The 15,587-nt window shown below is 34.4% G+C and overlaps 1 protein-coding gene across 8 annotated transcripts in view; it reads left to right on the forward strand.

Moving 5' to 3' along the window:
- ATOSA (atos homolog A) overlaps positions 1 to 15,587 on the forward strand; it is an 85,202-nt gene that overhangs the window by 50,869 nt on the left and 18,746 nt on the right. For all 8 annotated transcript variants that reach the window (XR_012478057.1, XM_074234649.1, XM_074234648.1 and 5 more), the window contains 6 exons: positions 2,903 to 3,087; positions 4,103 to 4,305; positions 5,729 to 5,854; positions 9,098 to 10,937; positions 12,297 to 12,407; positions 15,416 to 15,495. Coding sequence is in view for 7 of the 8 variants with exons in the window: in XM_074234649.1 (XP_074090750.1) it covers positions 2,903 to 3,087; positions 4,103 to 4,305; positions 5,729 to 5,854; positions 9,098 to 10,937; positions 12,297 to 12,407; positions 15,416 to 15,495 (2,545 nt within the window). In the remaining variant the exon portion in view is untranslated. The remainder of the gene's footprint in view (positions 1 to 2,902; positions 3,088 to 4,102; positions 4,306 to 5,728; positions 5,855 to 9,097; positions 10,938 to 12,296; positions 12,408 to 15,415; positions 15,496 to 15,587) is intronic.

Consider the following 15,587-nt stretch of genomic DNA (forward strand, 5'->3'; position numbering starts at 1 on the left):
TTGCTATATAAGGTTGATTAGGGAGTTGTCATCTACATTTAAGGACCTACTACCTGGGCCCAGGATGGGAGTTGGGGTTATAGAACCCCAATTTATATCCTGATTAGATTCTAAGCTGTAGTGGAAAAATTACCAATTAAGACAGCTAGGGCCTTGACTTGCTGGCTGACCAAGCCATGCTAACAAAAGAGGCAATCATTCAACATAGATTGGTATTGGACTACCTGTTGGCTGAAGAAGGAGGAGTCTGTGGTAATCTGAATTTACCAAGTTGTTGTCTAAAGATAACCAGGGATATCAGAAAATTGGCACATGTTCCAATCCAAACCTGGACAAGCTCCTTTAGTACCTCTTGGATGAATGGGTTTACTGGTTCACGGTGGAAACAGTTGCTTGGGTATCTTACTATTGACCCAAAGTGGGATAATCTTATTAGCCATGTATGTCTCCTGTGTATGATCCAGTTTATAACTGGAATAATACAGAATTCTATCAGTAAATTAGGACTCATGTATTGTTCTAATAATGAAGAGGCAAAAATATTGATAGAAAAAGTCAGTAGTGCTATCGAGGATGAGGATTATGAATTAATTTGAGGAAAACACTGCTGGTGAAGTGTGAAGACCAAGTTGTTATTAAAAAGAAAAGGGGAGGGTTGTGAGGAATGAAGGGTGTTGTTGGTCTTGACAGGGTGTTGAGGGGGACCAGGAGAATGGCCCCAACCAGTCACAAAACTGGGAGAGTACTCCTAGTCCCATTCCAAAGATGACAAACTACATTAGTTAACTGGTCAGAGTAACCTAGTGTCTTGACCTTCTCCTTTGCACATCACGCTCAGAGAGATCTATCTGTTATTGCTCATTAGCATAATGAGCAGGGTGGGCAAAGATACTGGAACCAATGTATGTATCTATTAGATTTGTGACCCTAGCCTATGATTGGCATGAAGGGGTAGGAACAGTCTTGCAAAGTGCATAAAAGAGCTTGTATGTTGGGATTTCCCCTCTCTCCCACCATAAGAGAGGTGTGCCATTTTGTTAAGATATCTTAATAAAAGCTATTTTAATTTAAAGAAAAAAAAGAAAAAGTCAGCTACAGTCTTGCCCCTAGTCTTTTGGTTTTTGCAAGGCAATGGGGCTAAGTGACTTGCCCAAGGCCACACAGCTAGGTAATTATTAAGTGTCTGAGGTCAGATTTGAACTCAGGTACTCCTGACTCCTTGGCCCCTGTTCTATCCACTGCCCCACCTAGACACCCCTTGCCCCCAGTCTTAACCTCTCAGACTCTGGTCTTAAGTATCAGGTTTTATTTACTTCCAAACAGATCTTCTATATTCTTGCCTCTGGGTGTGATCTGTTTCCTCTACTTGAGTCTTTCTTCTTTCTGCCTTATTTCTGCCTATCAACCCAAGACCTCAGGCATAATCTCCTGCTTTGGAGTCCCGACCCAGTCCACAGAATCCTTTCTACTCAGGGCACCAGTTTAGCACTTGTTTTTCTTTGACTTTATGCTATTTGCACATAGAGTATATTTTGAGTAATAAAATAGACCTTAGAGGTGCTCTAGTCCAATTCCTTCCTTTTTCAGAAAAGAAACTACAGTTCATAAGAGGTTAAGTGGAGAGTAATGGAAACAGGATTTAACAGGCCCTTTGACTCCAAACCTAGTATTCTTTTCACAATATCATCTCTCTTGTTTATTTTTTTAATGTACAAATGTATCCCCAACTTGATAGTAATTCCCTTTTGGGCAGAGATGATATCTTACACTTATTATTCCTTTATAGTAAAAAACACAATAGCTTGAATCATTCTAACATAGTACACTATAACTATAGTTGTTTTCCAAACCAAAATCAGGGCAACATGGTTGGTCAGCTTTGCCTTGTTACCACAATCACACATACAATGCTGTTTTCACGTGTTTTACAACTATAGTCCTTTTCTCTTGAGCTACATATATGATTTTGTAGATGGTATTAGATGTACAATGTTCATAAATAATTGCTATTTCATAGCACTATTTGCCCTCTGAAGACTCCTCAGTCTCCTTTCTTAGTCCTTCAACCAGGGCAAGTCCCCCACTACCACCACCACTAACTACTCTGTCCTAGGCTCTAGGCCCTCTTCTCTTCTTCTATACTATCTCCCTTGGTGATAATATAGTCCTCTCCTATGGGTCCAGTTATCATTTCTGGGTATATGATTTAAGGATCTATTATCATCAACTCACCAGAAGACTGTTCCTTGTACCCTTCCCCCCACAGTCTCCCTATAAATTCCCTTTGGGATTTCTTCCTACTACACTGTATATATATCTTGAAAGTTCATAACTGTTTGCATGCTACCTCCTTATATTAGAATGTGAAAGGACCATTTCCCGCCAGCCCTTGACATGTGGTGCTTGATCCTTAGCAAGTACTTAATAAGTGTTGATTAAGTGATGTTCCATTTTTTCAATTTATGTTTTTCTCAGTTTCAGTTGACTTCAGTTATTAACCTCAGAGTTCTTCAGAGAAATATACCTTCTGTACCTTAAAAACCTCATTATTTTCCAAAATTTTTGTGTTTTTTGGATAATTTTGATAGGATATATATATGTATAAGAGAAATACTTTGATATAGTCCTAAGAAAAACCCGTGACATATATACCACATGTATCATATGTACTATATATTCATAGTAAGTACATACAGTATTTATTTATTGAGGCATACAAAGAAATTGGCTTCTTGTAACACATCAAATTAGTTGTAAAATTGGGACCTAGATATCATATTTACTGAAAGGAAATTGAAATGTGTTATTATTAAAAGCATTTTGAAGAGTAATACTCAAAAGATGAATTTTTTCCTAAAAGATGTATTAATATAAAGCTTTTTTTTATCTTTTTTCATGGCAGATACACTAGATGAATACTTTGAATATGATGCAGAGGAATTCTTGGTCTCCTTGGCCTTGTTAATAACCGAAGGCCGAACACCTGAATGTTCTGTAAAAGGTCGAACTGAAAGTTTTCATTGCCCTCCTGCACAGTCAAATTATCCCATTATAGCAAAACATGAATGCAGTGATAAGTTGGCCCAGGTATGACTATATAAATGTATTAATTTTTATAGTGGTCACTATTTTTCCAAGATTTTTTAAGTGTTATCATCTTATATTATTGTATCATGGTGTAATTGACCTTTTAAACTTTTAAAAAAAACCTCTTATGGTTTAGACAACCTTTGCTCATTTTGGCTAACTATGCTGACTTCTGCAGGATAATTGATCATATCTTAGATCCCCAGCCATAGGCTTAGTTCTCTACCATTAATTATTAGAGTCTGTATTGACCATTGACAGGGGGACATGTTTACCCAAAATTGTCTTTCTTAGTAGTAAATCTTAGTCTGACAGGAGGAGATATTAGCTTAGACAGAAGATCTAGGCTGTATATAGGGTTAAGCTAAAAATTACTTTGAGCTTTTAAGATCTGTTTCCAGTGTTTAAATAACAATAGGGAACTCCCTAATGAAGGAGCAGCATTTTTTCTGTAACTTAAAACTTCAAGAGAGTTATTTAGAGTGTTAGTAAGTAAACTGACTTGCCCAGGGTAGCCATTATGAATCAGTGGTAGGGCCTGAACCCAGTGCTTCCTGGCTCCCAGGACATATTTTTACCTACTGTGCCATATTGCGTTTTCCAGTATTTGAGTCCTTTAAATGTAATCTTAATTATTCTAGACTTAGGTGAAACATTTAATTCTAGATAACAAATTTTCCTATCTTTAGTAATTATTAGGATAAGTTGTTCTAGCCTGTGTGTGATAATCTATGAAGAAAGCCTGTATTTTTTCTGTGAGAAGGAAGTATGTTGCCATGCTTAGAAATTCTACCTAGTAGCTTACCATGATAGAAATTTCCTGAACTCTTTAGAAATACTTCAGTTGTAATTCCTGTTCCAGACTAGTTGTTTTGGGGAGTTGGGATGAGTTTCATCACTGGATCAGGAACTATAAGTATTTTAACCATCTATTGTTAATGTTGAATCACTTTTCACATATATGTCTATGACATCTAGCTTTTTAAAATATTTTGCCTTTATTCATTTTATTAAGTGTCGTCAAGCCAGACGAACCAGGTCTGAGGTCATGTTGCTTTGGAAAAACAATCTTCCAGTCATGGTAGAAGTGATGCTACTTCCAGACTGCTGCTATAGTGATGATGGGCCTAATACAGAGGGAAATGATTTAAATGATCCTGCAATTAAACAAGATGCATTATTATTAGAAAGATGGATTTTGGAAACAGTTCCTCGACAGTAAGTTATTGAGTTTGGTTTTCTATTTTTTTTTTTCATTTATTTGTCCTTGGTTCAGAAATTAAAAATTAAAATCTGTATATGTGATATGCACACATTCACTTTTAATAATGAATTTCCTTATTGCCATTATTTAAGTGGTAATTTTTTGGCAGAATATTGCTACTTGCAGTGGATCAAAACTAACAATTTTAATTATAATTTTATTTTAGATTATTGATACAAAGAAGTACTGTTTGATTTTAAGTTTGAATTCATATACAAAGGACAATGACTGAGTTTTATTTCTGAAACTTTAAACATTTCTTGAATTTAACATTTTCTGTTTTCATATAATTACCATTATGGTCAGTATAAAACAGAGATATTGGTAGAATTTAGTTTGATTTAAAGGCAGTTTTCCATTAGTTTGTCTTTCTCTCTCTCTCTCTCTCACACACACACACACACACACACACACACACACACACATAGATGTGTATGTACATATATCAGTGTGTATGTGTACGTGTGTGTGTATATGTATGTATATTATATTGATAGCGTGTTGTGTCTTTATATGTTTTTACAACTATGAATGAATCATCCTTTCCAAAAAGATTTTCAGGTATATTTGTGAGACTTGATAATTTGCTAGTGTCTTAATTAAACAAAGTCCCTGCTTTATACAAGGCATTATACTAGGTACCAGCAATGCAAAGACAGACTCAACAGTTCCCACCCTCAAGTAACATAAAATCTACTGGATGGATACAAAATAAATCCAGGGATTTATATGCAAAGTATCTGCAAATACATAAATTTCTCAAAGAAACAACATTTAACAGCTGGAGATGCCTGGGCTGTGCTTTGGAGGTGGATAGGCATCCTAGAGGAACTAGGGGTACATTCCACACAGGGAGCTGACCATCTATTTAAAGGCATGGAAGCAAGAAACAAAAGATTATTTATAGAGAACTGTTAGTAGACCAATTTGACCACAGTAGAGAACTCATGCCTTGAAATGATATGAAATAAGACTGTAATGGTAAGAGTCATAGTTTGAAAGGTTTTACATTCTAGACTGAAATTTGAAGATTGTAGAAGCCCCTAGAATAAAAACTAAGTATAGCAATGTGGTCAGTTCTGTATTTTAGGAATATCAGTTTGACAGCTCTATTGAGGTTGGATAAGAGAGGAAGGAGACTTGAAATAGTGGTATGGATAATGAGGCAGAATGAGTGCACCAGAGTAGAAACTTAAGAGCACAAAGAAGGGAATAAACATGAGAGATATTATGAAGATAAAATTGATAAGATAATTTTGTTCTTGTTATGCTGATTTGGAGAAATTTAATTCACATGATAACCTCTATTTCTTAATTCAGAATTTTGTTGTACAATATTTTCTAAGTTTTGATTGTTTTTTTTCTTAATGCATTTAGAAATGGAGATCGATTTATTGAAGAGAAGACCCTTCTTTTGGCTGTGCGTTCTTATGTCTTTTTTTCTCAGTTAAGTGCTTGGCTGAGTGTTTCCCATGGTGCTATCCCACGAAATATTCTTTACAGGTATGTCAGGGGTAGAATTAAACAATAGTGAGTAATATAATAACTTTTGATTTGTAAATTTCCTTCTGTTCTAACGATTTGGAAAATTTATCATTTTATATGATCTCTGATATCCTTCAACAAGAACTAGAACATTAATAAATGTAAATTTTTTGCTAAGTAAATTTAATATAACCAGTTTTGTGGAGAAATTCCAAAGACAGGCTACTCTTTTTTTTTTTTTAAGGATTTTTGTAAGGCAAATGGGGTTAAGTTACTTGCCCAAGGCCACACAGCTAGGTAATTAAGTGTCTGAGGCCAGATTTGAACTCAGGTATTCCTGACTCCAGGGCCAGTGTTCTATCCATTGCACCACCTAGCCGCCCCAGACAGGCTACTTTTTAAGCTGCTGAAGAAATGTTTAATTGACACCTTAGATCAGGGGAAGGAACCTTTTTTCTGCTAAGAGCTATTTGGATATTTATATTATTTTTGAGAGCCATAAAAAATTATGAGCTTAAAAATTAGTCTGCTCTGGTTGTTCAAACATTTAATTTATTCACCCCTATAAAAAGCTCCTAAAAAGATTTATTGAGTTTTGAGTCCCACTTGTGATTGCCTTGATAACACCAGACCAGATGATTTTGTGGGCTTTATATGGCTCATGGGCCAGATGTTTTCTTCCCCTGCCTATATAGTTGACTTGATATTTTGAAAACTCTTGTTTCTGTAGACTTGAGTCCAAGTTTTGTTGTTGATGAGTTATTTCAGTCCTGCCTGATACTTCATGACCCCATTTGGGATTTTTTTGGCAGATAACTGAAATGGTTTTGCCATTTCCTTCTCCTACTCATTTACAGATGAGAAAATTGAGGCAAACAGGATTGAATGACTTGCCCAGGTTCAAACAGCTAGGAGTGTTATCTGAGGCCAAATTTGAGCTCAGATAGATGAATCTTACTAACTGTAGACCCAGCACTCTATCCATTGTGCCACTTAGCTGTCCCAAGTCCAGATGTACTTAGTAGTAAATAAAATGTTTTTCTGTATTCTTATAAATCTTAGACTCACCCATTAGGTTTTTTATATTATTTTATCAGAATGGCATGCTTTGCATCTCTAAAAGCAACAGTAGATGTTTATTTACTAACTCTTTGACATTTAGACAAGTCTATTATGGCCTTTATTTTGGTCTTTAGTTTCTGTTTTTGTTAAATGAGTGAATTTAGTAATGTCTTAATTCGAATATTCTTTGAACTTATAAATACTAGTATGTGTAAAGTATTGTTTTAAATACTAGATGAATTATAAGGATTAATTAGACACTTTCCTTGGTCTAATGGAGCATATAGTCTTATAGGAGTATATGGCATAGTACTCAAATGACTATAATATATGTTAAGCTGTAAGCAGTGTTGTGTGATTTGAGCTGAGGTAGTCATTGAACTTAGGAAACTGAATGAAAAGTATTATCACTGAGAGAAATAGTGAATTCAGGAAGATAAGACAGGGCTGGTCGAAAAAATATTTTTCCAAAGTTACTTTTATAAAAAGTTATAATTGAAGCTGTGGTAATGAATGAGGTGTCCAAAAGAGAGAAGAGAACTAAAACCAGAGCTTGAGCAATTCTTAATTTAGGGTCTAGACACTTGAGATTTGGATAACCTTATTTCAATAACTTGGTTTTCTTTATTATCTTATTTATTTTTATTTTACTTAAAACCATTCTAGTAGACTCCATGCCACAAAAAGGTTAACAATCAATCTTCTATATTGTAAATGCTTATGGGGCATTGATAATAATTAGCATTTATATAGTGCTTTAATTTCGCAAAGCACTCTACAAATATTATCTCATTTGTTGTTCCCAACAACCCTGGAAGGTAGGTGTATTATTCTCCCTTTTTTAATAAATGAGGAAAATGAGGCAAATGAAACTAAGTGATTTGCCAGGAGTCACAGAGCTAGGAAGTGTCTGAGTCAGCAGTTAGAATCAAACATTCCAAGTATAGCGCTCTGTTTACTGCAGCAAGGTAGTGACAGCTGCCTAGAAGGAGTACTGACTCCAAAGTGAGAAGCATGTGTATTCAAATGCTGACTCTTCCTCTTCCTGATATGTGATCTGTATCTCTTTGTGTCTCAGTTTTCTTACCTGTAAAATGGAGGACTGAATAATAATATCAGCCTTTTTTTAACATCAAAATTTATAGTTCCAAAAGCTTGTGCAAAAAGAAAGAAAAAAGAGTTGATAGTGAAGGAAACAGAGGAGATCTAATAGAAGCCAGAAAAAAAGTATGATATCTAGTAATACAGGGGAGATAATTAATATCCAGAAAGAGAATGTTTAGTTAACCATATCAGATCTTGTAGGTAGGTCAAAGAAAATGAGATTTAAGAAAAGGGGTATTGAATTTAACAGTTTTGACATTAATTAATGGATTTTTTCTGGGGGAGTTCTAAAAGAAAATGGAAGAAATAGAAATCAGATTGCAAGATATTGAGATCATAAGTTGTAAGGCAATATGCATATCGGGTATAGTCTTTTTTTAAAAAAATAATTTAGTGATTAAAGAGAAGAGAGATGAAATGAAAATGGAAAAAATGAGAAAGGACTTGAAAACATCATGTTTATAATATAGTGAAAGAATTAATGTAAAGAGATAAATTGAAGGCATTAGAGGAAAGAGCACTTTGTAAGCCAGAGGGGAGGCAGTAAAATAATAGGAAAAACACTTTTCATTGTTGAGGGTTTGATTTTTGGCAGAAAATATGAGACACTGAAAAACAGTGGGGAGGGGTAGCTAGGTGGCACAGTGGATAGAGCACCGGCCTTGAAGTCAGGAGTACCTGGGTTCAAATCCGACCTCAGACACTTAATAATTACCTAGCTGTGTGGCCTTGGGCAAGCTGCTTAACCCCATTGCCTTGAAAAATCTAAAAAAAAAACCAGTGGGGAGCAGGTGAGAACAGCTGTTCACAGTAGGAAAATAGAAGTAGATGACAAAAATTAAGCAGTATTTCAATCAAATCACCTAGATTTCAATGAAGTAGAAGGCCAGTTAATTTAGGTAGACTAAAATGTTAATAAAAGGAGGAATGGGATTGCTCAGTAGAGAGAAATGAGTCAATAGAGAAAGTCATAGAATTAAATTAATCTAAAGTATATCTCTGATAAATGTTATGTTAATACTGACAAGTTAAATAATTAGAAGTTTGCAACTTCTCTGGATATTGATTTAACATCTATTATCTATCTTATTTCAGAATCAGTGCTGCTGATGTTGACCTACAGTGGAATTTTTCCCAGACTCCCACTGAGCATGTATTTCCTGTTCCCAATGTTTCTCACAATGTGGCCTTGAAAGTCAGTGTTCAGTCCTTGCCTAGACAATCTAGTTATCCAGTCTTAACCTGTAGTATTCATACTAACATTGACTTTTATGAAAAAAGGGTTAAAGAACGTGAACTGAAAACTCACCAATGTTATAATTCCAAGGAAGTAGAGCAGTGCAATATGCATAGTTCATATCCATGTAGCAAGCAGACTTGGACTGTAGTACCTGATGGTTTGTTACGTGCAAAAAAATCCTTAACTCCAGAATTTAACACAACTGTCAAAAATTTCAAACTCTGTCCAAGTGTTGGTCATGATTCTGACCTTGGGATATCTCAATCAAGTGTGCAATGCTTTAATGCTACAGGAGATGCAAAATCATTTGAAACATCAGTGAGAACTTTAAAATCATTGTCCTGGGGTGATTCCAATGTTTCTAGTAGCCATAGTTCTTGGCAGCCTACAGGAGAAACCAATCCTTTAATAGGCTCTTTAATTCAGGATCGACAAGAAGTTATTGCAAGAATTGCTCAGCATTTGATTGATTGTGATCCAACCACTAATCGTGTTTCTGGGCGTCCATTCAGTATGCAAGATGCCAGTTCACTTAACTCAAAAATTTTCCGGAGTTCATATGAAAATGAAAATTTATTAAAGAAAAATAAGGAAAACAGCTGTGTTTCCTTTGTTAGCCCAGAATATACATCCTCAGAAAACACTGGTGAGGGAAAAACACGATTAAAACCAGAAAACTCTCATTGTGATTCTTATGTTTCTAGTAATATTTATTCTCGCCAGTCCATTGGTGAGACTAATCCTTTGATAGGCTCTTTACTTCAAGAACGACAAGAAGTTATTGCAAGGATTGCCCAGCACTTGATTCATTGCAACCCATCCACATCACATATCCCCAGGCATTCATTCAACATGAATGACTCCAATTCTATTCATTCAAAAGCTTTTCAGAGTTCATATGAAGACAAAACTTTGTTGAAGAAAAGCAAGGAAACCTCCATTTCCTCCTCTAATAAAGAATTGTCCTTGTCAGGAAGCAATAGTGAAGGCAAAAGTATAATAAGTACTGATAAATCTTTAAGTTCTTTTAAATGCAGTGAATTAAAGACAACTCAAATCAGAAGAAATGCACATCAAGAATATCCTAGTGAAACTGTCCAACGCACATTTCAACAAACACAAAATAAATCTACAAATTTATTGTCTTACTTAAATATGTCTCATAGCAAAGAAATTAAATTGGAATCACCAAGCAGATCTGAAAACACACTTTCCAGGTGTCAATTTAAAGATCAAGAAATTAGCAATGGAATTGATAAACAATATTCAAATTCTAACAATCCGGGTGAACAGATATGCAAAAATATGCATAAGGAAAGAATAGTAAAAAGTGAAACTAATAATCCAGAATCTTTTTATAACCACCTATTAGATAACTCAAAGACATTTGACAGTTCAATGAAATCTCTTGTGTTGCCAGCATCCAATAATCTGCATAAACATGAGCTCAGGTGCCTAAACAAAGACCCTAAAATATCCAAAGCATGTGAGCAAAATACTCAACTTATTAGCATAGAAAACTATCAAAAAAAGGACACTGAGATTTTCAAATGTAAAAGTAAGGAAGACCAATTCAAACCAGAACAGGATGAGAATGAGGACCCAACTGATGAAGAATCTCAAAACTGTTCTCAGAGAAAAATTAGAGAAGACTGTTCCTCTAGGTGTGAACGACCGAAAAATACAGAGGTGTTGGTAGGTATTAACTTTGATTTCAAATTCTAATTCTAACTTTGTATCCAGGCATGTGATAATGGAAAAGTTAACTAAGTTGCCTAGTGCTGAAATCGCCAGAACAGGGGCTACACTGCAGTGAGAGATCCCTTGTTAGGAGTTTCCTATGATGGTGAAATCACATATCACATAAAATGAATCAAAAACAAACAGAAAAGTATAGTTTAAAAGTTTTCTTTTTATCTTAAATAGAATTTAGTGATAATAATTAATAGTAGTTACATAAATAATTTTCCCCCCAGGACAAATAGTTTATGTTAGATGAGAATAAAAGACAAGGTCAGGGAGTAAAACTGGTTTAAAAATATATAGAAAAAAAAAAAAAAATATATATATATATATATGGGGCAGCTAGGTGGCACAGTGAATAGAACACTGGCCCTGGAGTCAGGAGTACCTGAGTTCAGATCCAGCCTCAGACACTTAATAATAACCTTAATAATTAGCTGTGTGTCATTGGGCAAGCCACTTAACCCCATTTGCCTTGCAAAAACCTAAAAAACAAAAAAGAAAGAAAAATTCAGCCTCAGACACTTAATAATTACTTAGCTGTGTGACCTTGAGCAAATCATTTAACTCCATTGACTTGCAAAACAAAACGAAAAAATACGTAAACTGCTACATTTTTTAAAATTTTCTTATAAAAGATAATAGCAGGGACAGCTAGGTGGCTCAGTAGATAAAGCACTGGCCCTGGAGTCAGGAGTACCTGGGTTCAAATCCCTCTCAGACACTTAATAATTACCTAGCTGTGTGGCCTTGGGCGAGCTACTTAACCCCATTTGCCTTGCAAAAACCTAAAAAAAAAAAAAAAAAAAAAAAAAAGATAATAGCAGTCCTTATCTTTCAAAAGATATACATCTTCCAAAATATCTTTTTGCTGATTGGGAAGAGGATCCTAAACCTCTACAAGATCTTTATTCATAAAGACCATTCTTTTTACCTAGTTAATGCTTGAAAATCTGCCTTTTTAAGGTCAAGTAATTAACTCAATTGACTTTTTGAAATCATTCTAGTACATCAAAATCTTATTTTGTAAGATAAGTGAATAATTAAATTACTTTCTTCAAATTGTTTAGGAGTTTCTTCATGTGTATCTAAAAATAATGATTGTATTTTTCTCTAGGTTGGTTCAGGATCCCTCCTCAATGGTAAAAAAAAAAAAGATTTTGGAGATATAATAATTCTTAAAATATTAAGAAAAAAATATTTTTTGCTGCCCAAGACCATACCTCTCAATACAGCTAAAAATGAGTCTTTAAACTGAAGGTTTTAATAGTTGTGATGAGCTTGAATTAAAGTAGTATTCTTCCCTGACAGAGATCGGTGAAGCATTCAAGTGTTTGGCGAAAACATAATTTTCATTCATTAGATGGAACCTCAACCAAAGCCTTCCATCCTCAAACTGGATTGCCTCTTCTTTCAAGTCCTGTAAGTCCTCTAACTTGCTATTCAGCATATAGACCAATAACATTAAATTTATTTAGAAATTCCCCTATACTTTGTTATTTGTAAAATACCACTTCTTTCCAGTATAGACCAGATTTAACTGAGGTAATTAAATTCTGTATGGAAGTGGAATTTTTAGGAAATTGTAGATTCATAATTATTAGTAAAACCTAATCAGCAACATAAAAGGCACATTCAAGCTAGTATTAAACAATTTAGCTACTTAAAAATTTTTAGGTTCCTAGAAAATAAGGAATGAAACTATTAATCTCTAAACTTAAGTCTTTAATACATAACTACATGCATACTTGTATTTACACACCTGAGTGTCTTTTGTAGAGGAGATAGAAATTTGTTTTGTTGTATTTATATGAGGGCCATTGTGGTATAATATTTTTTATTTTGCTTGAGTTTCTATACAGTATAGTTTTATACTTTGGTGATTTCTGGGATGAAATTTTAGAATAGAATGGTTTCTGAAACAATAATGTATTGCTGTATTGAAGGTCTATTAATTCTCTACATGTTTTTTACTTTTATTACCCCTTACCTGGGAGTAGGAAGGGGATACTGTTAAAGGTGTTAAAGCCATAGACAGTGTCATTCCACTCTCAAATAATTCCATCCCACCATAATGTGACTTTCTTTCCTCTACTATCTTTTTTTTCTTTGCAAGGCAGTGGGGTTAAGTGACTTGTCCAAGGTCACACAGCTAAGTAATTAATAAGTGTCTTGAGTCTGGCTTTGAACTCAAGTCCTCCTGGCTCCAGGGCTAGTGCTGTATCTACTGTGCCACTTAGTTGCCCCTCTTTCTCCTACTATCACCCATCATCCTCCCTAAACTTGTTAGATAAATGAAGAATGGCAGATACTTCTTTCCCCAATCTCCCTGCCTATATTTTGCTGAGGGCCTGGGCTCTATAAGGAAATCTCAGTAATTTTCTCTCTTAACTGGTTTCCTTCCAAGGTAGGAAGTATTAGCTATCCCAAGAATTCTCAATAAATTTTTATTACTTGAGTGGGGAAAGGAATGACAATTCCCTAATAACCTGGCAGATCCTATGCTTACAGGATTAATTATATGGGGATATACTGAAACAGGTAGCCAATATCCTGAAATCCTTATACATAATGAAATTATTTACTCTTATTGAAAAGAAGTAAGTGATTTCTTGGATTACATATTGCAAATTCATCACCTTATGTGAGAAGCAGTCTAACAGTGGAAAAAGTACTGGATTTGGCAAGTTCTAGCTCTTGCACCTTTTAACTATTTATCCATGGGCAAATCATTTAACTCCCCTGAGCTTCAGTTTCCCTATCTGTAAAATGGAGGTGGAAATAAACTTGTTTATCTACTTCACAGTAGATAAGGAAGCACTTTGTACACTTTAAAATTTATTATTTTTATCATCATCATTATGTTCATGATGTGTTCATGATGAAATCCACCAATAAAAAGCAATTCAAGTATAAATTAAATTTAACATTTATGATGGTCCAAGAGAAAGCCATAGTTAATTAAGTTGCATTTCTGTTTGTCAAAAAAGCCACTGAAATTGAAGTTTTGAGGACCAGTGTTTAAGTCTTGGCTCAGCTATTTATTTATCTATGTGACCTTAGACAAGTCACTTAACCCTTTTGTTTCAAGCTGGAAAGGGTATTGAATATTGACTCTTGAACCATTTGCCACTACAGAATATTATTTCCACTTAAAGTAGAATCCTTTTCTGACCCAGCTTTTCTGGCTAATCAAATCCTATTTTTACATGTGTATATTGAATAGGGTCTAGATGAAATTGCCTGAGTCATTTAAGTCATTTGCAGGCTGTCAGTGAGTTAGTTGCCTATAATAGGTACATTATACTGAATTTTGTACAGTAGGAACTGCATATAACTTTTTTAGGAACATTAAGTTAAAATAGGATTTCCTACTCTAACCTTGAGCAAAACAGAGCTGGCCAGAGACCAAGTGCCAGTAATTAGGCAACATTTTAATTGGTTACTTTCATTGTAAGGAATTGAATTGCAATCATAGAATTTCACCTCTTTGGAGTTCCCTCTTGCTGTAGTTCAGGCAGAGAAAGTGTATGTGAGTGTGTGTGTGTGTGTGTGTGTGTGTGTGTCACACACACACACACTTACATATATACTCCTAAGTGGGAAGGGCTGGGGGAAGGTGGTTCATAAAACAATCATTTTGGGGCTTAAATGATCTTTTCAAGACAAGTTCAATGTGAAGGATAAGGCAAAAATTACAGCAACTGGTAACCATCCAAGTAGGACAATACAGCTATCCTTGAGTCCTATTGAGAATGTTTATTAAGTTGATTATAGAGTCTTAGGGGTATTTTTCTTGGGATACAGTACACAGTTCTCTAATTCACTTCACTTAACACAGGCAGGTACAGTTCAGAGAAGGAATGCACAATTGTCATGATTGACGAATAGCTCCAGCTACTTTGTTTTCACTGTTTCCTAGGACCAGAGTCTGCCTGTGTAAAGGATCTCTAGAAAATAAATCATTATATTGCATTCATTTTATATTTATATATATATATATAATATTAATATTAACCTCTCTTTTGTTTTAATTTTTTTCCCACTTCAATGAGTTAAACTTTATGCAAATTTTTTGCTGAATTTTAATGTTTCAACTTGGTTATTTCTTTCCTAAAGTATTTTCTGGTTAGAGTCTTAAATTTGTGGTTAAACAAGTTAAATATTTTTAAAATTAGTTTTATTTTCAACAGTAGCAAAATTAGAATAATTATTTCAAGAATAATATTACTGACTCTAGATAGTATCTAGTTCTTAATAAGTTTAAAGTGAAAATACTTTCAAAAAAAGACTACCTGTTTAAAAAACAATTATAACTTTCAACTAAAAGCCTCTCCGTTATTCCAAATGAAGACTTTCGGGTGTTTAATTTTTGGAGGGTTTGTTTTGTTTTTTGTTTTTATTATTTCACATTATTATTCTTATCTTAGGTTCCTCAAAGGAAAACACAATCAGGCTGCTTTGATCTGGATACTTCCTTACTCCATTTGAAAAATTTGTCATCTAGAAGGTATTTACCCTGAAATTCATTTAATTGCCTATATGTGGTTCAGATTAAATACATTCATTTTTGCAGCCAATTTCACAATGAGGTATATTTGA

The sequence above is a fragment of the Macrotis lagotis genome, chromosome 4, assembly GCF_037893015.1.
Source record: "Macrotis lagotis isolate mMagLag1 chromosome 4, bilby.v1.9.chrom.fasta, whole genome shotgun sequence".
Classification (NCBI taxonomy): Eukaryota; Metazoa; Chordata; class Mammalia; order Peramelemorphia; family Peramelidae; genus Macrotis; species Macrotis lagotis.